The sequence below is a fragment of the Thamnophis elegans genome, chromosome 3, assembly GCF_009769535.1.
Source record: "Thamnophis elegans isolate rThaEle1 chromosome 3, rThaEle1.pri, whole genome shotgun sequence".
Taxonomy (NCBI): domain Eukaryota; kingdom Metazoa; phylum Chordata; class Lepidosauria; order Squamata; family Colubridae; genus Thamnophis; species Thamnophis elegans.
Window position 1 is genome coordinate 43,342,873 of NC_045543.1, and position 27,842 is coordinate 43,370,714.

The 27,842-nt window shown below is 40.1% G+C and overlaps 1 protein-coding gene across 1 annotated transcript in view; it reads right to left on the reverse strand.

Moving 5' to 3' along the window:
* LOC116506705 (ephrin type-B receptor 5-like) overlaps positions 1-27,842 on the reverse strand; it is a 182,524-nt gene that overhangs the window by 115,798 nt on the left and 38,884 nt on the right. Inside the window, 2 exon segments of the mRNA XM_032214573.1 lie at positions 10,906-11,602; positions 14,904-14,968. Coding sequence (XP_032070464.1) covers positions 10,906-11,602; positions 14,904-14,968 — 762 coding nt within the window.

Below are 27,842 nucleotides of genomic sequence, written 5' to 3' on the forward strand. Positions count from 1 at the left end.
TACACTGTTAATACCATGAAAGACCCTCATCTCTTTCTCAGTACTATATTGAGACCATCTGATTCGAGAAAGCTCATCCAACACCATATTGCCAATTATTTCATCATATCTATTTTGCTTATGAATTTTTTTTGGGAAAAAACAGGAATGGCATACCAATGCCATCTCCCACATAGTATGAAATTATGTCTTTGCTATTGATACTAAAATGATCGTATATTTCAAGCATTTTCCTGTATCGCTGCTCCACAAGTGCCTGCTTGCTTTAGCTAGGTAGCTGGGATGAACGTCATGCCTTGCGTGACCCTGCTAAGAATTCAGCTTGAAATACAGTCCCAATGCTTTTTGCTCATCCCTCCCAGGAAGCCCCTTCTCCATCACAATGAGGCAGCATAGCAGGATTTAGGGATGGACCACAGCATTATAGCAGGGGTGGGTTGCTGCCGGTTTTACTACAGGTTCCCAACCCGTGCACACGCCAGATGCTCACTGCATGCACATGCACTGTTCAAACGAAATTGTTCTTCGCATATGCACAGAACAATTTACAGTGAACTGCGCACACGCAGTCACTAGAAAACAACATGGCGGTGGCCCAGTGGCGGTGAGGGAACTGGTTCGAGGGCATGGCAGCCTGGGTTGCTGCCGATTCCACGACCCAGGCCTGAATTCCACTACCAGTTCATGTCGAACCATGCCAAACGGGGAGCAACCCACCTCTGCATCATAGATGAAACACAGCATTAGGACACATTAAAAAAATCACAATAGCCATTGAGAGCAAGAAAAGTTAGTTTCGCTTCTCATTATTTGTTGCTGAAGAGCTTTGATTTATAGTATATTAACACTAGTAATTATTGGCCTGGAAACATTCCTGAAAAATGAGCATTCTTAGGCCAGCTACTGATGAGGTCATACTTCCACACTGATTTTTCCTATCAATGTTCTCTCTTTTTTGATAGGAAGAAACATAAAACCATGATTCTCCTACAAAGCCAGTACTGAGCAAGCTGGCATAGCCTGTGCGTCTTCTCTTAGGGCCAGATTATCCATGGTGAAGTTTCAATAATTCATCTCTAAGACTGAAGGAAAAATAGGCAACACTGACAGGACCCTGCAAAGATTTTGTGAACTTTCATGACAGTTCTACCATTACAGTGATCTAATTGTTGTCATATGGTGCCTGCCCTTTGTGAACAGAAGCAGATGAACAGATTGCTGTTGGCATAAGGTAAAGTAAAGACATCCTCAAACTGAGTTTGATTCCCAGGAATTGCACTGATACATTTTTCTGGGCAGATTTATGGAATTGCTTAGCCATTGCCTTTTTCTAGGGAGGTGTTTTTGTTTTTCATTTTCTTGTCAATATTGATATCAACCCTTAAGGACCGATATATTCTCATGAGACAAAATGGGACTAGGCATCAGTTATACATAGAAGCACACAGCAGGGTTCTTTCAGTACCTCACCTCAGTGATGGGTTGCCAATTTTGTTACCACCAGTTGGGGCGGTAGTATGCATGCACAGAAGCGTCCAGGCGGGTGGGCAGAGCCTCCCGCCCTCGCTACTACCATTTCAGCTGAACTGGCAGCAACCCACTTCTGCCTCACCTGCCTCAGGTAGATCCAAGCAGCAATTTCAGACATCATGGCATATGGCAAATTCCCAAAGGAAAGAAGTGGAACTTATTTTCTTAAATTTATTTAAACGCATAAAAAACCTGGCATATTAGAGTGTGTACTATTCATAGAAATGTATGAACCCATCTTTATTGGAAATGCGATTGTTCTCCGTTATTCTACAATGTCCTTGTGTTGACATTAGATTCTAGTTACCTTTGTCAGCTGCTGGTTTAACATAGCAACTTACAACTAGAGCTACACTGCAAATTAACCTGAGTCACCAATTTCTCCAAAAAGCTTTCTCCTACTGTAGTCTGTGCCTGTGCAGCAATATCATATTGTGAAAGCTCAGTTTAATGGACTATCTGGAGAAGTGGAAGAGGGAATGATGTTCATTAAATCCAAATGTATGTAATTGAAATATCTGATTACCTAAACTGAGACATATGATATCATTTGTCCAGAGAGACTACAAAAACATATCCATTATTTTAGGAGTGAAGTCCAAATGCAGATTTGTTCCACTGCATCCAAAGTCCATTCAAAGAAGGTCTGTTAAAATGAGATTTATTGTCTGTGTCAGGAGTTGGGATATTTGGCACAGCTACTACTGAGCAAAATATATATATATAGAAGTTGCCAGCAGCAGTTCAGAGTCTTGAATTAGGGCTCTCGAGGCATGAAAGGCCAAGACATAATCTAATGACCTTCTAAAGCAGGACACGGCAATTGATCAGTCAAGGAAGAAAATACTGAAATTATTTGACACTATAAATCTGTAGGCATTATCTTGGTTCTATAAATAATAGATGGGTGGTTTGTTTTATTGGCCATGGATGGTTTTAATCATGGGAAATTTTGGCTTTATACATAATGCAATCACAAAGAATGGTTTACAAATTACAATGGCTTTGTTCACATAATACAAAAAAGTGCCAGCAATGTTTTGTAGGTGCTGTATTCCTGCCCCCCCCTCTCTCTGTCTCTCTGTCTCTCTGTCTCTCTCTCTTTCTCACTGTCTCTCTGGTGTGTCTGTCTGTCTGTCTGTCTGTCCATATTCAAGACCTCTGGAAACTGCAGGGGATATGAATAGACCGAATTATACTGCCAGAAAGGTAGCAGAGGTAGTACTCAGCCAGTTCTGAAATGTTCTGGAGAACCGGTAGCAGAAATTTTGAGTAGTTCGGAGAATCGGCAAATAGGCTGGCCCTGCCCTCCCCCCCCCCCCCCCCGCCAAGCCTCTCAGCTGATCTTATTTTGTTGCCCTGAACAGGAGAACAGAGCTGGAAAACAGGTTAGTGGGGTGGGGAGGGAATAGGGATTTTGAAGTATCCTTCCCCTGCCATGGCCACAAAGCCGCGCCCACAAAGCCACACCACGCCCACAAAGCCTCGCCCACAGATCCGGTAGTAAAAATATTTGAATCCCACCACTGAAAGGTAGGGGTGGTATTTTCAGACTGATGCATGCCCACTCAACTTCTTTGCTTCCTGGATTCCTCACTATTTCGAATTTGGCCACTGAATATGAGGAGCAGAATCCTGGAAGTTCTGGAAAATGCAGAGCCTGAATGCATCTTTCACACTTCAAGGTGCCCATTAAGCTGCACTACTTGAAGTCCAGTATATTCTGCCTGTGCCTGGCCCAGAGTTTCTCTTTATTTTCAGTTAAGCCACTAATCTAAATGTTCATAAACTGTGCTGTTTGGATTCAGTGTTTTAACAATTGCTTTAGTTGCTTTGCAGGCTTCAGTAGAAAGGACAAGATATCTCACAAATACTACCATTTGAGGTCTTACATATTGTACTAAACATTCCTGCCAAGTTAGTGAGCTCCACTGCCAGTTTCCCTGAAAGAGAGAGAAAAACCTGTCTCCATGTTGATTTTTTTATTAACAACACAGATCACCTAGCAGCCAATTTAAAAGAAATCAATTCAGTGGCAAATTTTTTCAGTCAATTGGATTCCTTAATTTTCAAGACAAGAACTAAAATGACCTGTAATAAGAAAATATAGGGTTGACCAAATCAATCTAACCTTGAATTCTTTCTATCAATTTACAGCTTCTTTTAAAATGTGATCTACATTATGAATTACAAGAATATTATTTTCCTATGAGGTATAGACATATTAAATTGGATGTTAAGTAACAGGACTTTAATTGACATAAAGCTAGAAGTTTCTAGACTTGGTTTTTGAAACATTTACAAGGACCTGGAAGATAATCAAACACACAGGTCTATTGTTAATCCACTTTTTTTTTCAAAACAAAGACACAGTTTAAGTCAGTTTATTCCAAGGCTTAAAGGTACATAATTGTTGTGCCAGCAATGGACAAATGACTGTTGACAAACTGATGTATTCTTTAAAAAATGACAATTTAGTGTTAATGAAGTCAGTGTGAAAAGACTGTTTTTTGTTTTTTTTTTATAATTCAAAATGATTTGTCCAATATGGAATGCATATACAGAACTTCTGGGTCAAGGATACACTAATTAATCTCAAACATTTTCCAATCATTGTTCTCAAAGTTGCCATTCCCTGTAAGTGGGCATATGTAATTTCAATGTATATAATCTGGATTTCAGAAATATGGAAAAGTAGCAATGACTTTTGCTGTAGCATTACACTTCTGAATGCATACAGGGGTTCTACTGGCAAAATCCAATTGACTACAGGAAATTTTTTGAGAAACTATACATGGGATCAGCAAGTACTGTGGACCCAATTGGCAAAGGATCGTATTGGTTGGAAACATCCAGAAGAGGCCTCCATCCTGCAATGGATAGACAATAGTTAAAATGAGGAGGGGGAAGAGGAGGGCGGGGATGCATGGGACTGTGCTGTTCAACATCCAACATGATATGTAAATTATCTGGGAGTAAGCACCTTTGAACACACATGTAAAAATACAATGTATTGCATTATATCCAAGAATTAAAGCCCCTTAACAAAATGAGACACAAATTGCTTATGCCCTGGGTTTTTCTATATTATCTGTTTGTCTGCTTTGGTGGTGTGTCATAGATGAGGAAAGAAAGCCTGGGGCTGAGTTAAATTAGTAGAAAGACCCCAGCTTATGAGAACATCTCCCTAAACTTTCCCAAGACCGACATTGTTATGTCTTCGGTTTTCTGCCTCAGGGCCGATCCTAACCAATGTTGCTACCCAGAGAAAAAAAGACACAGTGTAATGCTAGAGGACAATGTTAATCATAGGAAATGTAATGGTAGGGAACAAGTTAGCATGTAAGACAGGGTTGTTACTTTTGGCAGCAATGTCTGACTGTGCCCACATGCAAGTTGGCAGCTATTTCAGAATGCATCCCTTCGGAGTCTGTCTCTTTGAACATGTATTTTCTTTCCGATCTCAAGTTAAATCATGTTCGGAATACAACCGTGGCCCTAATCCAACTGTCTAATTATGCAGGCACTAACTAGTTAATCTTAAACCACAAAATCAGCTAGATAAAAGTAGGGTGGGTTTTTTGAGGGATGTGGGGAGAAGAATGAGACTGCAGAGGATGATGAGGGAAAGCAAGAGACTTTAGCTTCTCTCAGCAAGTCCTACGCTGGGAAACTGTGAAGTTCTGATTTCCAAGAATAAAGGAGGGGGAGAGCAGAAAATGGTGCTGCTCAAGGTTCCACATCTTCATCCTTGAAAATCTGCCAACTTGAGACTGAATTTTTTTTTAAATAAAAGGAAAAAAGAGAAGCTTTTGGGGGGAACAGTTGCCAAGAAGACAGACTATTCTTTTATTCATATGAAAGGAGAATGTGGATTCACTTTCAAGCAAAGATTGTCATATAACACATGAATAGGAAACACTGCTTGAAAATAATACACCATAGTGAGGGGGAGTCTATAAATTCAACCCAGATTTTAAGAAGAGTGGGGAGGGAGGGAGGGAGGGAAGGAGGGAAGGAGAGAGAGAGAGAGAGAGATGTAATGTTCATCACAAATTATTCATATCTTCAGATATCAAATCATTCAGAGAGAAGGCAAAGCAAGAATCTTCTGATAATGGACTTAGCAAAGTCAAACAATGTCCCAAGGGAGTTGGAAGGGCTAGGAACACACTGTGGTTTGAAATGGAAAAGAACATAGGGGGAAAGAAATGAAGAGAGTTTAAAAGAAGCTGCCAATTGGGTTCCCAATATCTCAGTGCTGAACATCTGTACTACAAGTTGTAGGTAAGATTGGATTCCCCTCTATTAATGCACTTTAGATTCAATATATAAACAGAGAAAAGTCAAAAGTGCCGTTCAACTCTTGCCTGATGTTTAAACTTCAAAGTTTTGACATAATGTGACTGGCATAATTAAAAAAAAAAATGCTGGCTGGAGATCAGGTGGTCTTCTCTCTTGCCCTCTTCATTTTTACCAGGAGGAAGAGAAGTTTTCATGTTCAATATTTTAGATATATATTCACTTAAAGATTCTGTTGCTCATCTTACAATTAAAATTTCTCCAAATAATTAAAAACTTTGAACAGTACAACTTGGACATCTTTGATCAGTTTTACTTTTCATGTTGTCCCCTATTTTAACTACAGCAATTTTTTACGAAGGATTAAGTTTAAATCTTTTAAAACAAATAAAAATGAGAACAAAACCTCATAATTTAAACAATGAAGGCTCGAGCATATTCAAGTCCCATGGGGAGATTAAGGACTTGCTGAAACAAACATGTTTTGGGTCCAATCCAAAAAACATTGAACTTTGCCGGGAAGGGAGTTCCAGAGAATAGGAGGAACCACAAGGAATGTGCAAACCCTCTCTCATAATTTCTGCAAATTCCTGCATGTAGAATTGCGTTTGGGACAGTAATCCACAGAACAATTTTGGCAACGCAGCTCCAAAGCTCTGTTATAAACTCTCATATATGCTGCTTATCCTCTTATTGCCTAACATATGTCCCATTTAGGAGCAAGGATTCCACTCTTAAATAATGCCATTAAGATCTTAATTACTGTGCATCATACTGAAGATCATTATCCACACATAAACAAAACAATCTTGCATTCAATTGGTGATTGTTTGTTTTAAATCTGATAGTAAGGTGTTTTAGCCCACTGTCTGGAACATTTACCTGCAATAGTAAATATGTCATTTTCGCCAAGGAAGATTACTGCTTATTCAGAACATTCACCATGAACACACTCTTATTCAACCACATTTTTTACATCACAGGACTTGGCACTTGGACCTGAGCATCCACTAATGATCATATTGGTCAAGAAGAGATGAGCAGGGAGAGGAGACTCCCAGTTTAAAAAAGAATGAAGCAAACAGTAATTAATAGCTAGGGTAGAAACATGTCTGCAGTGACTACCAATAATTTTCAATACATTTTGGCATTGAGCTTAAGTACCACTACTAGAGAAAATAGTAACATTCCCATTTTGTCCATAGATAAGTAAAAACAGATTCCAATATATTGAAAGGAACCGTCTTTTAGGGAATTGTGCAGAGAACTGCTATGGATCATTGTACTTATATAATAATGCAAATAAAACTTGAGTCATAAAAGTTCGTATATTTAGGAGGGAGATCTTAGATTTTCAACACACAAGATTTCTTGAAAAGAGGCAAGCAAAGTTCTTATAAACAGAAATGATTTTGTTCCTGCCCACTAAGCAAACACTGGTCAAATATTTACAGAATTAATGCTGTCAATCAAGAAAGTAAGGCATCTGCTTTTCAACAGTCATCCACTACAAAGTAAGATCATTAAATGATATGTTATTGTAATTATACTACGCTGAATCATCAATTTTCTTGGAACATTTCCATTACTAACCAAACCCACCTCCCTTATGAGCATGTTTTAACAGAGGATGCAAAAAATGGTACAGGCAACTTGTTAAGTATGGTTAAGTGAGCAAAATAATCATTTCCTCTTTCAGAGGGCTACCAGATGTGGGCTGTGAAACTTCAGGTGATTATTATGGCAGAAAAAAGTATCTGTCACAGATCTATTGTGAAAAGTGTGATGGTTCTGGCAGTTCTACCTTTGCCTTCTTTCTGGGGCCACTGATTTTACTTCCCTTTACTAATTGAATCACATTGCCAGCCAAGGTTGATTGAAGTATATTAAACTTATGCAGCTCTTTGTGCAATTCTTCAATATGAAAGATAATCCCTGTGACTAATCTGGAAATCACTGTTCTCATTCTCAATTTTCGGGTCTAAAAATAGTTAAGAGGGGAAGGAAGTTTTTTCTGAAAATTGCACAAATCCCTCCTGGTGTAATAGTCATGATGGCTGCTGCTCCTTTCTATTTCCTGGATTTGGTGCATAGGCAGCCCAGTTAACCAAGGATCATGTGCTGTGCCGCCAATCTAATTTTCCAGTGCGGTGAAAACCACTGGAGGTAAATGAAAATGTAAAAAGGAAATGAGAGACTAAAACACACTTGTCTCTCTGGAGATCCCGAAAGGCAATTAAAAGGGCAATTATTTCTCATTAATGCCTTCTTTGTGGTGACAGATTGATATTACTTTTAAAAAAATGCTATTGCCATGTCTTTCGTGAAAGCCTTCTTGGATTTGCACTGTTGATGTCTGCAATGGTTATAAAGTTAAACAGCACATAGAACATTTCAACATGGTCTGATTATAATAAGAATCATTAAAGCAATCTACTCAGTTCTATTTTTATGCAAAAGTATTATTAGCTTTCTAAGGTACTACAAAATTTGATTTTGACCCCTCAGACTAGCCATAACTTTGCCTGGAAAAAATCACAGCTGAAAGAGTTGATCGTTTGGGAATCAAATACAAGGAATTGTCTAGATAGTCCTCAACTTACAATTGAACCCAAATGTTTTGACGTTATGTTAAGTGAGACATTTGTTAAGTGACTTTTGCCCCATTTTATGATGTTTCTTGCCACAGTTATTAAGTGAATCACTGCAATTGCTAAATTAGTAACATGGTTACTAATGAATCCGGCTTTCCCAATTAACTTTTCTTGTTAATCTCTTCCTGATCATATGACCCCAGGACACTGCAGCCGTCATAAATGTGAGTCAGTTGCCAAGCCTCTGAATTTTAATCACATGACCATGAGGATACTGCAATGGTCACAATTGTGAAAATGGCTATAAGTCACTTTTTCCAGGGCCTTTTTAACTTCGAAGAATCACTAAATGAACTGTTGTAATTCGAGGACTACCTGTATAGGAAAAGGTGTTATAATAGTTACAGTACACTCTCAACTGCCCTGAGTTGTGGAAGAGGCCTGCGTAATAATTACAATAATTATTACACTTACAATTAATATTTATAAGTGTAATAATTAAAATTAACTATATAAATATTTAATTTCTTCATATCAACTCCCAGGAAGGAGTGTATTTGCAAATAATCATAATAGTTTTTATATTTTAGCTAGAAACTATTTAACTCAGATGCTCGACAAGGAGAATCCACTTCTTTAAAGGACATTCTAAATGTTTCCCGCAAGATAGAAAAAAAATATGCAAGTGATTCACACCTCAAACAAGAAACCACCGGATGAAAGGCAAGCTAAGCACGAGCTGGGGCATTCTTGACATAATTAAAATTTAGAATAAGCTGGCAACTAATATCTATATTTTTTCTGAATTTCTCCCCAGTAAATTTTAAAAAAAATAAGTGGGCTTTATAAGAATGTTTCTAAAATACTAACTTGGCCTTTTCTCAATTCATATAATGCATATACTAAAGAATGACTATACAGTCCCCTCCCCAGTAATTTTGTAGTTTTCACCCTAGCCCCCACAGTGAATATTCATTTCTAAAGCAGACTATGAAAAGAGTCCCTGCTGCTTCATCAGGCTGCTATATTACTTTTCATCACATACAGTAATAGATTGCGTATGTATTATACTCTTGACTGAGAACAGAATGGACGATTGTAGGCTTTTGATTTCTCTCTTCTGGAGAAAGGACTTTCCTCACTGGTTTTAACAAAAATAAATAAATTCTGCACAAATATCAGTCATGTTCAAGATTAATTGCAATCCACATTAAAAGAAGAGCTGGGATTAACCTCCGTTTAAGAAGGAATTCCAGATTCTACTACAGCTTTGTTCAGAGGAGCAGAAATACTTGCAACTGGCAGCCGGCACGAAGCTCCATTGACTATGCTAGGTTGCTAGATTTTTCATTAAACTTTAAGATGCAATTGCACATCATCTAATACTGCTAGCTGTTGCAGTGCAAACTCTGGGCAAATTACTTGGGAGGAGTCTGGAATATCACTTCCCACTATTAAGTTGGGGTATTGCAGTTTGGAACTCAAATATAGACAAGACATCCAGTTTAAAGAACTATGGCTTCTTGAAGGAAAAGCATACAGTAATATGTACAACCAAATTTCACAATATGGAATATTGTTTGGGAAATTAGGATTACTTTGTAAACAATTATGGAATACATAGAATAAGCATAATACTTTGGATACCTTTCTAGGTAAAGAAAGCTGAAAATGAAAGCTGTTAAGGGAGCAGGTAGTTATTTCTACTATAATTAAGGAAAGCAACTTTGGGGCCTCTTATAACAAGGATGATTTTAACAGCTGCTGTTCACTTTTGGATTTGCATGAAAAAAATAAACAAAGCAAAGCTAGGCAAAGACTTCGTTGCTATTCGGAACAAACATTTGGAAAACAATCCAGTTGCCTGACCCATTTTTATGAGAAAGAGAAAAGGGGAAACATTATGTTAAAATCTGGACTATCACTCAGATTGATACTTTTACAAACTAGGATCAAATCTGAAAAGTTCTGGTGCCTTGGAACGCCCAGAGGTCACCCACAAAACTTGGAGTTAGGGCTAGATATTGTTTATTTACTAGCAATCCTCCTTTTTTTGTGGCATGCCTAAATTGTTGGACAGAAGAAGAAGTTGTTTTTCCCATTTGCATAAAGAATAGGGAGAAGCAGGCTACTAAAAGTAAAACCTGGCCGGCAACTTTTAGAGTCCAACCAACAAGGCTGAATCAAATCCATAATCTCTTTTGAAGAAAACCACAGGATTATACCAAGTGTGACTTGAGTCACCCCAAATTGACTCAATATAAAGATGAGGGAAGATTATACACGCACATCACACAAAAGTGTAACAGGAAGCCTCTTGTATTTTATATTCACAGGAGTTTAAACTTTCGGTTTTCACAGGACTTACTGATTCTTGCATACTGTGTGGAAGCTATTATCAAAGACACTGCGGGTTTTTATTTCAAACAGGTTGACTTGAAAAGTGCCAGGGACACTCCCTGGAGCACCTGTTTCTTACCTTTGCAGTTTGTCTCACTGTCCATAGACTCATAGCCAGCACGGCAGGCACATCTTCCGATTGCCACCATCCACTCGCCTTCCCCATTGCAATGCAACTTCACTCCAGAGGAGCCAGTGCTGCTGGCTTCTTCAGCATCAGCCACACAAGTTCCTGGTGCCTCCACCAAAGAGGTCCTTTCACCTCCAGCAAATGTCTCTTGGAAAGAGGCAAAACCCTTCACCACTGCAGGACATTTGTAGAAGAAAACCTGGACAGCCACCAGAGACATGCAGGCACCAGAGTCTTGAAAGGCCAAGTAGAAACCCCTCTTCGTCAATGGCCCAAAGCTTCGCACCTTGACGTTCATCTTTACCACCTTCCCAGAACTATCCACCTGAGAGAAGCTCTCATCAGCAGCAATTGTATCCACTTTGGTCCAGGGGCCCTCGTGCCACTCCGGATACACAGCAGTGGCTAGATCAGTCTCTGATTCATGATAGTAAAGGGTAAAAGTCTCTTTGCAAGAAGAAGCCACGGTCCTCATGCTGGCACAGTCACGAACAGAAAAGCGGAGGCGTATGTGAATTCTGTGGGCTCCACGACGCTCTATGAAATGAGTGCGCAGCCAATTATTCTGTCCCGGCTCAGCCACATTGCATACTTCAAATGTTCGAATCAGATGCTTCCTGTCATCCAAGACACTCACCTCATCCCACTGTATGGAATTGGGGAGGGGAGGGGAGGAGAGGAAAAAGGAGACAAACAAGCTGGAAATATAAATCTTATGGGATTGGGGACAGTGTTATTTTACACCTGAGAACAGCCACCTGGATCCTGCCACAGTATATTTTACACAAATGTGGCCTAAATTTTAGTTCCATCACGTTTAAAAGCTCCTTGGGGACATACGAGATTAATATTACTTGGTTCCCTGACTCCCAACACCAAGTGCCTTCCTTAATCTATGTCTTGTAGATGAACTCAGGAACTTTTCTTGAAAATCAGTTGTACATCTCTCTTCTGCCCACAGTCATTTTTTAAATGACTTTCTGAAGAAGGGAGAGGAAGTTGAGAGAGGGGGTACAGAGGTGAAGGAGGAGGAGGGGGAAGAGGAAGAGAAGGGGAAAAAGAAAAGGAGGAGGTGGGGGAAGAGGAGGAGGAGGAGGGGGGAGGAGGAAGAGGAGGAGGAAGGCAAAGGCAAAGGCAAAGAGAAAGACAACACTGGATGAGAATGAATTTTCCTTCCATGTTCTGAAAAATCCAGTATTAAAAAGCACTCACCACACTGCAAATCATTCTAGATTGCATGTGTTTTTATTTAACACATATGTGCTTTATTCATTACCATTTATCCTAGGAAAAAAATAATTGTACTCAAATGTGCTATTCTTTGAGGGGGGAAAGGAAGAAGTAAGTTTAAAATGAAGCCAATTATTTTCCCCTCCAAAGATTCTGAAAGTTCTTCCAGACTAAGGAGATACTGGACCTTCTTTCTAGGCTCATTTGTTTTTTAAAAATATTGCTTAGATTTAAAGTAATAAGACTGAAGTTTTCCAAAACTGCATGTGGGTAGAGATGTACAGAATATTCTGAGCCCAAAACCAGCTGTTCCAAGTGTTCCAAGCATAAAGTATACATTCACATTCTATGTCTTTAAAGTCTGAGGATTTGTTTTTTCTGGTTTTGCCTTGGCCTGCAATCAAAATTTGGCTATTTCAAGGGAGAGCATTTTGAGACATCCAGGTGCTCTGCGGTTTCATGACCCATAACTAACTTGTCTTTTCTCAAGATGCTTCCAGCCTAGCTGAACTGACCAGATGCTAGTCACATGAAGATGGCATTTAATTTCATTCTACGAGATGCAATGACAATAAAATAAAATAAATGTCTACTATCAGCTTGGGCAAGAACAAGACACACGGGAGTGGAGGGAAAAGAGCCATTCATTATGCATGTGAATCAGGACTGGAATGTTTAGGAAGCTTTGTTATTTGAGAAGATCTGGACCACTGTGAATGACCAAATGCAAATAAAATGAATTAATACTGCTATTGAAGCTAGATGGGGAAGGCAGGGGCAGGGGGGAGAGGTGGGATCTGCTATTAATCGATCAACCACCTCCACTGTCATGATCCCCCATTGAGACGCAAAATAGATTTTACTTGCTTATTAGGGAAATTAATTCTTTCAATAATATGTTCTTTATTGATAGACACTGCTTTCTATATTGGTTTGGTTGACATTGTAAGTTTTGGCTCTCGTATCTTGCTGTTGTTTAATTTTAGGGATGTACAAAAAAGGAAGAATTCTAATTTGGTTTGGTTAAGTTTGTTAAGCTTTGGTATATTTTTGTGCCGTGTTGATGTAGCTTTCAGAGAATAGCTAAATTCAGTTTCTGCTGGTATGTACAGCTGACAAACACACTATTAATATTCTATATAATTCTTTAACCAAAGTAATATGTTATTTAAAGGTTAAATGGCAACACAAATCTAGCAAAGAGAATAATAACACAGTTGCTTCTTTCTGAGCTTCTCCTTCTTAGGGAGGTAGAATTCCTACTACAGAGTGCCAAATTTGCTGAACGTTTTAAAAAGATGGCAGTACCTCCAAATTTCTTTCTATTATTCATCCTATAAAATGGTCAAAGGAATCCATTATTTCTTAAAAGAATGTTTAAACATTTAAAAAAAATACCCCATGGCTTTTTTTCTTTTCTTTTTCATTTAGCTAGGTTAACAGGGAGCAATTAGTCTATACTAGCATTTCATCTATCATTTTGGCTATAAGATGGAAAATAAGGGCTCCTGCAGCTTGTTCCAAATTCTTTTTGTTTTCTATAGGCAAGCACTCAACAATTTTGTGGTTTCTGCCATCAGAATATAGACCACTGGATTATTTGAGTTATGTCTCATTGGATTACAGTCAAACTGAAATATATAGATGAATTTTTAAAGAGTCATTATTGTACCCTAGAATCAAGTGGAAGATGGACACTTTTTTGAGTAAGCCTTTGAGTTTCTAAGAACTCTTTGTCAATCAACAAGATTAATAATCCAGGAAAAAATGCACAGGGTGGGCATAGTTTAAATATCTTTTATACTTTTATCTTTTACTGCCCATTCGCTTTTGAATTTTTAATGAAATTCTGAAGCTTGCTTTTGTTGCCTAATAAAAATTGCTTTAATGAGACGTTTGCATTCACTTTTTCCCCAGACAACGGTCCTGATTTTGCTCTTGTTTCAGTATTCATAAATCTTTCCTCTCCTTTCTCTTCTCAAAATCAGACGGGGAAAATAAATTACATGGAGAAATAGAAATAATTAAAACTATACAACAGCCACTCTTTTGCTATCACCCCAACTGGAAAAACTACCAATAATGCTAATAATGCTATGTTGGTTCAACAGCAGTATTGTCATGTAGTTCCATTCTTCTTCAACCTGGGGCTATCAAATGAGTCTGAAGACCAGACTCTAAATATGGATGTCCATTCTCTTTTTCAAGTATAATGAGCATGGAGTCAAGGATCTCTATGTAGTCAAGGAAAGGCTGAGACTGCACAGAGTCAAGGGAACACTATATCAACTCACTATATCAACCCAACCCTAGGGGAAAAGTACCATTGTTCAGCATTCAACAATGTGGCTCTCTGACAGGACTTTCAACCATGCTCCTTTGATGAAGACAAAAGATAGGTCTTAAAGAAATAACAAAAACAATTAAATCTATTGCCTTTGTGGAGAAGAATCCTGTGTTGTCTCCCTTATGGTGATACTTCGAGACAGAAGATCCAAAGACTTGGCAGAGATTATAATAGTCAGAAAAAAAATCAGTCAACAACCTTAAAACCCTTCATAATTTTCTCCATTGTCTTTGAAGGGGGAATACCATCCAAAATCCCAGCTTATTACATCTTGGTTTCTCTGCGGGCCTTTATTGTGTGCAGAACACATTACCAGGTATTAAGCAGGTGGGACAATTTTCAGCAAAAGAGTAGGAAGGGAAGCACCTACCCCTTCAGGAGGATGGGCGGTCCATCCAATCTCAGAGGTCTCTCCTGTTGTATCCAAAAGGATTTCTGTTGGAGAGATAAACAGATAAAAATGATGATTTTAGGAGACAGTTCCAAATGACAGCTAATTCCTCCCTATATCATCCCCAGCATGATTATTAGTCTCAAACAAGATTTGCTATCACATATGGGATCGGGGCTGGGGGAACTACGGTATGAGTTTGTCAGCTTTGCAAGTGATTTCTTGCAAGTCTTCAGGCATGATTTTCATTTAAGTAGTTTCATCCATTACATGCAGCTACTTCATACTTTGAGAATGAGTCATATGTCCCACATTTATCACCTGTTTCATTCCAATTTCCATTGAAGAACTTATTTGCAAGCAGCAACTACGGTAGATTCTGCTTTTACAAACATTGAATTCTTCTTATATTACCGATTCTCAGAGTTGGTGCCTGTCTTATTATTTTCTTCTTTTACTGAAGACTCTACAACAGGACAAGGCAGCTTAAGCTCAATGAAACATGTTTGGTTCCTGAACTGCACTGTGACAACAGTGGAGATCAAAGGCCCCCTTCCCCTTCCCTGCTCTCATATCTCAGTTAACACTTAACAATAACTTTTGAATATTTTTTTAAAGAAACACTTCTTTTCAGAAGAGAGACCAATGACTGAACAAAAACTCTTTCAAGTCATTGTGTAACTTCATCCAGAGCAAAGAATGAACCCATAAACACAGGTTGTATCTTCACAGAAGTAGTGTAGCAATTAAAGCTGTTGAGAAAAATGGTAATGAGTTACAAAACATAGAATGGTGTAGCTTTTTTTAAAATTGTCAAACTTAAAGTAAAAACAAGAGAAGCTATTTATTTCCCAGAACTTCCAGGAACGGGTATTCTTAGGTACTATTCAAAGGATCCTAACTTCTCAGCCACCCTTTACAGCTTTCAAAGAAGGCATAACTGTGGAGTCCTTGGTGCATTCTGTATTTGGTTGTTTGCTTGCAGACATTCCATTACTGACTGGGCAACATTATCAGTGCTAGCAAGAGTGAGGTTTGTTCCCTATTTATATACAGTCCCAAGCACTCTTGGGAGGTATAATTCCTATTTACATCCTGCACTGATCTGGTACATTTCTACAGATCTTTAATTTAAAAACAAGCCAGAAATTTGCTGGATCAAAAATCTACTCCTAAAACAGAGTGGACCACAAAGTCCACATCTGTCATCCTGTGTCTGAAATAGGCGAACCAGTCTGAAGGATGCTTTCACAGTGATCAAAGGACAGAATTGTTCTTCTTCTGCTTATCCTGGACCATATTGAGCAAAGAGCAAGAAATGCTCTTACACAGGCTGGGCCAGCTTCTAGAATATAACCAAAATCAGGCACATATGCCTGATTCCCTTTTGGATTTAAGTAGCAAGAGCTGGCTTAAAGAAGACATTCTATGTTACAACAGAAAGGTATTTTGGATGAATATTAAACCAACAAAGTAAGTTTTGAATTCGATCAAAATGGAAAGTTTATTTTGCAGAACCAACTTAACATAATCATAGAAATTTTATTTAAGGAAAATTTTAGCGTGGGAAGTGAGAAAGAGAAGGACAATCATTTCCTTCAGGGCCTTGCTTTCTGCAGCTGGCCAAAATGATGCTCCCCAGATGGCTTGTCTCCAGTGACCCAGGTATTATTTTTGAAGAAATCAAGAGACAGAGAGCACACATTAATTTTTCATGGGCCAGCAAATACATACAACCTGGGGCTGAGAGGGCTCTCCTCCAATAGGAGATACTTAAACAACCAGCATGCGTACACACACAGGAAAGGAAGAACACATAGAGTAGTCTAGATTCCAATTGATAGTTCGTAGAATGCTTCACAGATGGGGAGTTTAAACAGATCAATTTCCCTTTTCCGCATCTTTCACTTTCACACAGAGAAGTAAAAAAATGTATATGGAACTGGGAAATCTCTGGAATCTTGTATAGGAAAATGAAGAATTTTGGTACAGTGGCAAAGCAAAGAAAAAATAAATCTACTACAAATTGAGTTAGAACCAGTGGTGGGTTGCTAACCGGTTTACTGACAGTTTGCTTGTGCTCGTGTACACGCCCAACACTTCAGCACATGTGCAGAAGAGTCCGGGCAGGTGGATGGATCCTCCCACCACCACCACTATCGGTTCGGCCGAACTGGGCTAAAGCGGGAGCAACCCACCTCTGGTTAGAATGGTGTGATTTAGCAAATTGGGATCTGACTGAACAAATTACCTTGCCTCCAAAATTAATTAAAAAGACATGATTTACAAATGTACATTTTTAAAAGGGGGCCTAGAGTACATACAAAAATGTGCATAGGACCTTGTCTTAAAAACCATCCATTTAGCAACTTTAGCAAAGTTACAATGGCACTGAAAATTAAATGAGTTACAATTGATCCTCACACTTATGACTGTGGCAGTATCTCCATGGTCACATGATCAAATTCTGAGTGCTTGGCAACTGGCATGTATTTATGATGATTGCCATGTCTCAAGGTCATGTGATTTCCATTTGCAACCTTTCCAGGCAGCTTTTGACAGTAAAGTCAATGGGGGAAGCCAGATCCACTTCCGGTAACAACCATGTGTTTCACTTAACAATTCCAATGAATCACTTAACAGCTATAGCCAAAAAGGTTGTACAATTGGGTGTGACACACTTAACAACCACCTTGTTTGGAAATGCGGGTCCCAATGGTGATTCTAAGTTGAAGACCACCTGAGATTTGTAAGAGGTTTTTCTTAGAAGTTTTTACTTTTCAAAATTATGTTTTATAACATGCCTGTATTTGTGGAAATTACACATAACAAGAATTTTCCACTTTTTTTAAAATCAGAAAATCTAATGAAATAGAAGAGCATAGAAATCCATCCAACATAAATTTAGATTGATTTGCTATCTCAGGCTTAGCTGACAGTAATGTTCTCTGTAAGTCTTATAGTTAAAAGCATTTGATTTTTAGATGTTCTTTTAAGATATATGTGCTTATATCGCACTTGCTAGGTAGAAAAAGAAAATATTGCTGACTATCTAGAAAATTTCCAAGTAGGTAAAACTATTCTTATTATTTTTTGATGGTCCTATTTTGCTTCTGAATTAATCAGCTTCCAGGTATTGGTATTCACTATTAAAAGATTAGAATATTCATCTTCTTCTTCCTCTGCTCCTTAATATTAACCTCAGCATCCTTTATGTCCTTACCATGTACTGCTCCACTGAGCTGTCAAATATGGTAACTCTTCTTAAATTAGAGCGTGTGTATTCTTCTTTCTCACTCAGATGTGACACAGATTTAGGTTAATGGCTCAGTTTAATATCAGACTACTTAGGATAGAGAAGGTCATCTTCATATTGTTTGTTTGCCTTGTAACTCCTTCAGAAAATGGAAATATATTTGGGGCCAATAGTTACATTTTTTATCCCAGAGAAAAGATACGGATCTAGTTCCTCTGCTCAAAATCACCACAAACTCAACAATTTGCAGAAGAATATATACAAGTGTTCCACATTTAGCAACCATAAACTGGAACTGGTAACTTGGCTATTAAATGAAGCGGTCGCTATGTGATATCACAACTGTGCTTATGATTTTACATCAGCTTTCTTTTGCTTTTCAGGCACACAAAGGTCATAAATGCAAGGATTGGTTGCAATGTTACTTTGTCATCATGCTCGTAACTGAAAATGGACACTAATTCTTCTTGATTTTATACTTGAATTTTTCTTTATAAAACAAAGTTATAAACATAAACAATATTTTTAATCCTTTCAGATTTGTCCCGTATTTATTTCCAGGAAAATCACTTGCAAAGCTGACAAACTCCTACTTCTATATAGATACTGTGTTACTCCTTGGTACTAGTCCTGATAATGTTACCTACTTTGGTAATGAAATGTCTGGCAAGAAAACAACAAAGCTCAGAGAGTAGGACCCCATAGATCTATAAATGTACTTTCACTTCCTTCTTAAAACTGCTACGTTAGTCGGGGGGGGGGGAGAAGAAGGCAGGGGGCTATCAAGCCCTGAACAAATCATACTACAGAGCTGATGATTTGTATTAGGTTTGAAGATGACAACTATCACTCAGCTGGAATCCACATATTCGAAAACCAATATTTCAATGGGCAAAAAACGCAAGAGACAAGCCCACGACAAAGTCATTAGTGGGTGGGTTTAAGAATATTTCTGAATCAGGAGCTTCAGATGGTGATGACAATAGTAATGGGAGGGAACACATTTTCCTGCACCAGTTTCATTATTTCTTAATCATGGAGCAAGAAATCAGTGGTTGTACCAATAGTAATAGGAGCCCTTAGACTTAAGGGCTCCTTAACAACATCCAAAGGGTTGTCTAGATACATGGAAATTTTGAACTTATTATTGTGACTTTGCAAAAAACCATCTAACTTGGAACTTCCTATATACCCAGATGTTACCTTAACAGCTCTTAGGTCCTTGGTTAGGACTTGAACGGTTATGTTTTACCAGATACTGTGAATCGAATTGAAGATTAACCAATCATCATCAATCATCATCATCACCATCATTCTATGCCTTGGTTGGATTATATTTATAATCCTGCAGTATACTCTACAGTTGAAATTTCACTCAGTGTTTCTTAAATCAGTAGGCTTTTTTGAATCACATCTGCACAGATGTGCATTTACTCCATCATTACCCCCCAAAATTGATTTTGGTTCTCCATGTTTACCTAACAGCTTTGCATTTATCACCTTTTCCCTCAAACCCCTATGGCTGGTTGCACACTATATTTGATCCCCAAGCAAAGATTGGAACTGCTTGTCAATTTCTCTCCCCGTAATCTCTTGCTAGAATTGCTGAAACGCTAGTTGAGCACACCTTTCAATTTCTTAATTGAACTTTGCCTGCAATGCTGTGCAAGCTCATGAAATATACCTCATACATCCAAGCATGCTTGCTTTTTTGGTCTCAAAATGCATTCACCATATTTTGTGCATCCAGTTGAAAATTGCCCTGATTAAAATTAGATATAATATGGCATTAGAATAGGGGTGTCAAACTTGATTTCATCGAGGGCCGCATCAGGGTTGTGTTTGATTTTGGGGGATTGGGGTGGGCATGGCCAGCTTAAATGTCATTTGTATTAGTGCCTGTGGTGGCATGCATACTCTGCCAGTGAAAACAGGCTCTCGAGCTCTGTTTTCACTGGCAGAGGGTTGCAGGATGCTGTCACAACCAAAAATGGAGCTTGGGAGCCTGTTTTCACTGGCAGAGGCACCATGGGCCAGTCCTTCACTGTTTCCAGGGCAGCCCCGCAGACCAGATCTAAGTACCCTGCAGGCTGGACCCAGCTCTTGGACCTTGAGTTTGACACCCCAGCATTAGAAGGAGCAGATGCCCAAAATTCTTGTATACATTAGCTCTGTATCAGAAACTGAACTTGGCAATTTCCTTGGAATACTTATATAGCACTTGTACATGTCTCTTGTACCTGCTTGATCTGTATGTCAACTGCTCACGTGGTTCTCATAAAGTTCTCTTCAAAGTATCTTTAAAGTTTAAAAATGACAAGAGTCTACTGTTCCTCAATACAACTGCATTGCTTTCTATGTTGCAAACTGCAACACTGTTGATTTCAGCTTTTAACAACCAAGAAACCAAGTTTTGGGGTGTTCACTGTTGCTACTCAGTCATCCTGAAGATCTTTAAAATGCAAGAGGGGTTTCAATTCTTCAGTGCAGAAAACTGGGAAAAATCTACTGGAGATAAAAATGTTTCTGTCTAACTCACCCATTCCTAACTTTAGGAAGTCTTATCCCTTCCCACTTTGCAGCACCTGACAAGATATCTGCAATTTGGAGAAGGGGAGAGAATGATTCCTTAACATCCTTAATATTTGGCTCTTTATGAGGGCTGTCATAGATGGTAAAATATGGATTCATGCCCTAATCCTGCCATTTGCCTTCACTCAATCTCACAATGATAGTTGGAAGAGAAAGCGATAATTCTCACCACATGCTGTCTGGCATTTCTGGAAGAAAGGCTGAGACATAAAGTATAGTAAGTAGGTGGCCTTCCCATGAATCTATAGACCTTTGTTGTTGTGCCAAGAAATAAAGTAGAGCAAACAAAATGCAATTACCTAGGCAAATGAATATCTTGTGCCGTATAAGAATTGACATGGTAGACAAGCTAGGTAAGGCTTACAGGGTAATTCCTGTCGATTCAGCTAAAAGAATCCAAAGCAATTCTTGTAGTCTAATCAAGTACATGGAAATATTTCAAAATGTGGCAAAGAGCACAGGAGTGTTCTTCACTCTTAAAAGAGGTTTTGGTCCTTTATTAAAGGAAATTGGGAGAAAAAAGTTCAAATAATTCAAAGAGGTCTCACTTTAATGTATTCAGTAATATATGACAGTGTTCTACTTACTGCTTTGCAAAATTTTGTATCGTCCTTATATGTGGGTAGTCTACAGTTAAAGACACAATCTGAGATACTATAGGTGGAAACATAATAATTTAAGTGCTAACCAAGACCTAAGAATTATTAAGATAGCATCTAAGAATATAAGGATATAAGAACCCAAGCAGTTTGAGGTTTTTGTAATTTTTTTAGTCAAGTCTGATGAATTCAATATTTACAGATATTGAGGGAATCCTTTAAGGCATTGCTTCAAAGCGTCCAATCATGATTGGGATAACAACAAATTTCTTTTTCCATAAGTATTTGATTTTGATCTGCAAGTCCCAATATTTTGTAATTTTTCCCAATTGTTTTTTCTTCAATCTTAGTATGACCTAGTATAGCAACATTCATGAACTGGTCCTTCTTCTTTAAAAAACCTTTTATATCATATACTATATGTTATGAGCAAGTCTATTTGGATCTAAAGTTCCATGACATCTTAACCCATACATTTTCCAAAATCTTTTCAATTTGATGGTCCCAGTATTTTTACTAATTATTATATACACAAAAATGTGAAATCAATCTGTCAGTTCTTTAAGTAGTGTTAGCCTTCCTATATAGAGTTCTTCCCAAAAAATTAGGATGTTGTAATCTATCAGCAGAGTATAAGCAGTATAAACTGACAGATGAAAAAATTATCACTGTACATATTTTCTAAATGCCATCCAATATTTTTTTTGTATGATACTCAATATGCCAATAACCCCTGGGACCACCATAGCCATCTTATGTCATTATCTTTCAATGTTTATTTTAAGATTTTGACACTGTGATCTTCTCCAATTTTCTGTCTTCTATTTTACTGTCTCCTGGTATTGCCAAATCAATTATCCACGCTTCCTTCTTTTCAATCAGAGTTAAATCCTGTGTTTTTTGAGCCAAGACTTGTAGTTTGTATTCAGAAATCCCAAAATATTTCAACCTCCTTATTTTCAACTACTTCTGCATTCCCACCAGTTTTTCTTTACTGGCACATGGTAATTTTTAAAGATGTTCCCATAAATCATTTTGGTGATTGTGTATGCCATTATTTATAATCAGTTTGTGCAATCTTCTTGCACAAGCTATCTGTCTCTTTGCACAATCTGCACTTTGTTGAAAGTATTTGATGATTTTTCCACTTTGTTCTTGATTGCATTAGTTTGAAAAGCTTGCTTTTGAGCAGCCAAAAATCAAGCCTTTCAGTTTCTTTTTTAATATTCCAGTTGTAAGCTATTGCCAGGTTTTATCTTTATCCACTTTCCCTTTGATCGTTTGTAGAAATTGATTGTGTAATGCTTTTCCTTGCCAGCATTCTGTTCTTGGTTTTATTGGATTATTTTAATATTTATGTTTTGTTTCCTGTACATTCATCAAGTTCCTTTTTTTAAAATTTGCATCATGCTTGTTCTTGTTTGCCCTTTAGGTAATCAACCAACGCATGCTTTTTGACAGTTTGTTTGATTTGAAGTAAATCCCTGCCTCCATTTCTGTGGGACAGATATATTTATTAATATCACTATAGGGAAGTATTGCAGAGTGAATAGATTTCTTGTTTTTGATCCAAACTGTCCAGTTCAGATCATATCCAGTTAATAATTCCAGCAATGTATGACCAAAGTATTGATGACTTTGGTGATGTTTTCACCATTCAGTTTTGTCTTTAGAAATTTTCTCACTGTTTGGACGTATTCTTTATTAATCACACTTTAAATTTAAATTTGTCCATGCTGATGTTATCACACTGAAAATGGGCCAGATTGTAATCTGCATCCTAATAGCTCCTGATGGTTTGTTCATTTGGCATGTCAATTCTATTACTCTTTGTGAGTTTATCCTGATTTCTTACTACTGTAGTACATTTCTCTAAGTCAAATTCCACTGCTATATCTATGCTAACAATTCTTACAATATTCTTACAAAATTCAATGACTGAATTTTGATTTCTGATTTTCCATAAAGCTTCAGATTGTCCATATAAAAATGTGAGATGTTATTAACATTTTTTGTTGAATGGTAGAAAAGACTTTTCTTCAAAACCACTAAAAGTAGAATCATAGCAATGACAATAAAAAGGGTAACAATGAATACGCTTGGAAAGGGCAATGGTACTTACCTGATACGCCTATTCTCATGGTGGGGGAGGAGTATCCAGGATGGGTTAACCTCGTCCTTGTTGATTGGACTGAGTCCGATAAGCTCTTTAGGCCATGCCCTAGTCACCAGGTAATACCCAGTTTCGACGAAGAACTCTATCACTCGATGTGTCATCCACTCTATACCTTGTTGTAGTTCCCAAACTTTATTTATTTATTTCCTTAACAGACCAGGTATACAACCAAATAGAACGGTTCCAATAACCTTACAACTCAGGGAAGGGCTGGATACTCCTCCCCCACTATGAGAATAGGCGTATCAGGTAAGTACCAACACCCTTTCTCCATAGTGAGGGGAGGAGTATCCAGGATGGGACGTACCAAAGCCCACACGTCCCTAGGGAGGGTTCACACATTATACATACATACATACATACATACATACATACATACATACATACATACATACATACGCTCAACCTTATGCCTGGTGATATGTTTCTCCCACCCTGTGAACAGCCTGCAACACCCTACGTCCGAATGACGCTTCCGCCGAAGCAAAGAAGTCCAATTTGTAATTCCTCACGAATGGTGAGAGGGAAGACCACATAGTTGCCCTACAGATCTCAGTCAAGGAGGCCTGCATGGCCCAGGCCGCTGAAGTGGCCGTGCTTCATGTTGAATGTGCTGAAATAGCCCTTGGTGTTTGCAGCCCTCGTGCTTGGTATGCAGTAGCAATACAGGTTCGCAACCACCTGCCTATAGTGGTAGAGGTTACCTTGTTTCCAAGGGACCCCAGCTGGAAGGAGATGAACATGGCTTCTGATTTTCTGGTTGGCAGGATTCGTTTGAGGTAGATATCTCAGAGCCCTCCTCACGTCCAACGTATGCCACTTTCTCTCCAAAGGATGAGTGGGGCCGGACAGAAATTGGGCAATATCAGTTCTTGCGAACGATGGAAACAAGAGCATACCTTGGGTATGAAGGAGGGGTCCAGTCGTGGAACCACTCTGTCTTGGTGGAACACAAATAGGTCTTCCCTGGTAGACAGTGTCTGTAGCTTAGATATCCACCTAGCGGAGGTAATGGCCACCAAAAAGGCCACCTTGAGTGTCAAGAACTTGAGAGAAACTGTTCGTAGCGGCTCAAAGGGGGGGGGCTGTCAGAGCGTCCAGCACCCTGTGTAAGTCCCAGGAAGGGTACCTGTGTACCATGGGCAGTCTAAGATTAGAGGCACCCTTGAGAAACCGCTTGACCATGAGGTGGTGAGCTAGTGTCTGAGACCTATCGCACAGGAGTACCGAGGAAATTGTAGAGACCTGTCTTCTAATAGTATTCAAAGCCAACCCTCTGTCCAGACCCGCCTGAAAGAAGTCGAGCACCTGTGACACTGAGGCCTGAACCAGGTCATGGTTCCTGGTGGTGCACCATGTGCAAAAGGTGTGCCACGTAGCGCTGTAGATACGCTACATGGAAGGCCTGCGAGCTGCCTGGATCATCTGTATGATCCTGGAGGAGAAATTGTCCTACCTCAGGATGCTCACTCAAGCACCAGGAAGTTAACTAGAGCCACTGAGGGTCCGGGTGCTCCAGCGACCCCTGCCAGAGGGAGATCCTCTCCTGGGGGATCCTCCAGGGCCTGTCCACTGGGACCTGAGGTCGGCAAACCAAGGCCACCTGTGCCAATGTGGGGCAATCAGCACCACCTGCACCCCCTCCCGTAAGATCTTTTGGATGACCCTGGGAATCAACAGCAAGGGTGGAAAGGCATACAGGAGCTCTCAAGGCCACAGGCAGTGGAGAGCATCCACCCCCTCCGCTTTCTGAGCTGGGTACCTGGAGTAAAACCTTGGGAGCTGAGCGTTGAGACAGGTGGCAAATAGGTCGACCTCTGGACGGCCGAAAAGTTCTGCAACTGCCTCAAAGATTGCTGGTTGCAGTTTCCACTCTGAATTGTCGGCTGAGCCAATCAGCTCTGACGTTGTCCACCCCTGCAATCTGCTCCGCAGTTATCGAGAATAGATTCCTTTTGGCCCAAAGCCCCAGTCTCTTGGCCTCCAGCATGAGGGACTTTGATCTGGTCTCCCCCTGTCTGTTTATATGCGCCTTGGTGGTTATGTTGTCTGTGAGTACTAGAATATGACTGCCCTTGACAGAGTGGTGAAATTGTCTGAGGGCCAGGCAGACCACCCTGAGCTGCAGCCAGTTTATGTTGTGAGTCAATTCCGCCTGGCTCCATTGTCCCTGCACCATCTGAGTACGCAGGTGCCCCCCCCCCTATCCAAACAGACTGGCATCCGTTGTAACCATCACTCGGTCTGAAGTTCTGAAGAATTCCTCCTTGGTTATCGCTGGGGATGTCCACCATATCAGGGAGTGGGATACTTCTGCTGGTAGGAGGATCTTGATCTGGGAGCAGCTCATGCGCCTTCGCTGGAATGGTAAAAGGGACCATTGGAGGTCTCTGATGTGGAAGCACACCCAAGGCATAATGCCAATGGCGGATACCATCATGCCTAGCAACCTGGACAATGTAGCTAGGGATACCCTACGCTCCCTGGATACCTGGGAGGCCAGCTCCCTAAGATCGTGCTGCCTTTCAGACAGCAGGGAAACTGTGCCTGACACAGTGTCTATCAAAGCTCCTAAATGAATCAGCCTAGTGGAGGGCTGTAGATGGCTTTTGGCCAGATTAACTGAGAATCCGTGATCTCTTAAGGTTAACATGGTGATGTCTAAGTCCCGTAGGGCATCCTTAAGGGAAGATGAATGCAACAGCAGGTCATCTAGATAGCATTGGATTAGTATAGGCATTAACCTTAGGTACGCTGCCAATGCTGCCATTACCTTCGTGAAAACTCGGGGCGCAGAAGACAACCCAAAAGGTAAGGCCCGATACTGGAAGTGGTGCCCTAGGTAGCAGAACCTGAGACACTGACTGTGCTCAGGGGCTATGGGTATATGTAAGTAGGCCTCCGTGAGGTCTATGGAGCTGAGAAAATCTCCCTGCCTAACCCCTTCCAGGATAGAATGCAGCGAATGCACCTTAAACCTTTGGTAGCGTATGAAGTGGTTTAGCCTCTTCAGATCAAGAATCGCTTGCCATGTCCTTGTCCACATTGAAAAATGTTTTGTCTGTGGATGTGGGCATCGGGCCTGAGGCGGGAGATGCCCATTGTCTTTTAATCAGGTCAAGGAAGACTTGGGTGTGGGTACCATGTCGGCTTCCATGGTCTGCTCCTCAAATATGGTCTCTGCCGAGAAGCCCTGAAGATTCATTGGTGGTTCTGATGGCCTGTTGCCAAGTTTGGCAGCTGTTTTTGTCTTGAAGAGTAAGGATTTGTATAAGGAAGACTGGAACAACCCAGACAGGTGGGCTTCGAAGAAGGAATGCCCTCGACCTCAGAGAGTCTATCCTCTTTGATTTTGCCTTCTTCGGATTCAGACTCGCTGTCCTCCTGAGACGAAATAGGGGAGTCAGAGGGGTCTGCCCCTGGGCCTCCAGCCCCTCAGGAACCATGGGTAAGGGTGCCATGTGAGGCTGTGTCGAGGGCTGTTGGAACCAGCAGCCATGCACTGTTGAAAAGCCCTCATCATCATGTCCTGAAAATTTGGTACCCCTGAGGTGGGTACTTGACCGGCCCCAATATCTGCAGGTGTTGGAGGGAGGGCTTGTGGAGAAGGCCCCATGGTGCGTGAGGGTGATTGCCATCCCTGGATTGTGCCCCAGATGCCTGAGGTGTCAAAGGGAATCCACACTTGTAGAGAGAGATCCTCCTTTGTAGTCCTGCTGGTGAGGAAGGCCCTGGTAGCTTCTCATCAGACCCCAGACCAGGAGGAGTCTTCCTGTTGTTGGCCTTGTGACATATTCACTCTAAAGCCCTATGCCTCTGCCTTTCATATTTAGAGCCAGGTTTGAGAGGCTTGGAGCCAGCACTTGGCTCCTTAGCTGCCTTGGAAGAAAGATGCCTGGTTTTTCTTTTTGCCTTTCCGGCCCCTCCCTTGGAAGCACCTTTGGGTGTAGGTTCTGACCTTGGGGGCTCTTCCGTTCCTCCGGTGGGGCTGGCTGTAGAAACGAGGACCTGGCTCCTGCAAGTGTCCTCTGGATTGCTGGCAGCCGCCATCTTGGATCACATGTTCAAAATGGCGATTCGCACCAAATTTCAAAGCTCCGTTCCTCCGGCTGGCTTGAAAAGCAGCTTATGCTGCTTGAGCTGCCGCATACTTTTCTCTAAGGTGGAGATCTCTCTCTCCCCCTTGCCTCCCGCGCTCGTTTCCCGGCTCCACCGGCCCTTCCAGTGCTTAGGAAAAGTGGGCACTCCGCAATGTTTAAAACGTTGTGATTCGTCACTTGACCCCTGCGGGGAGC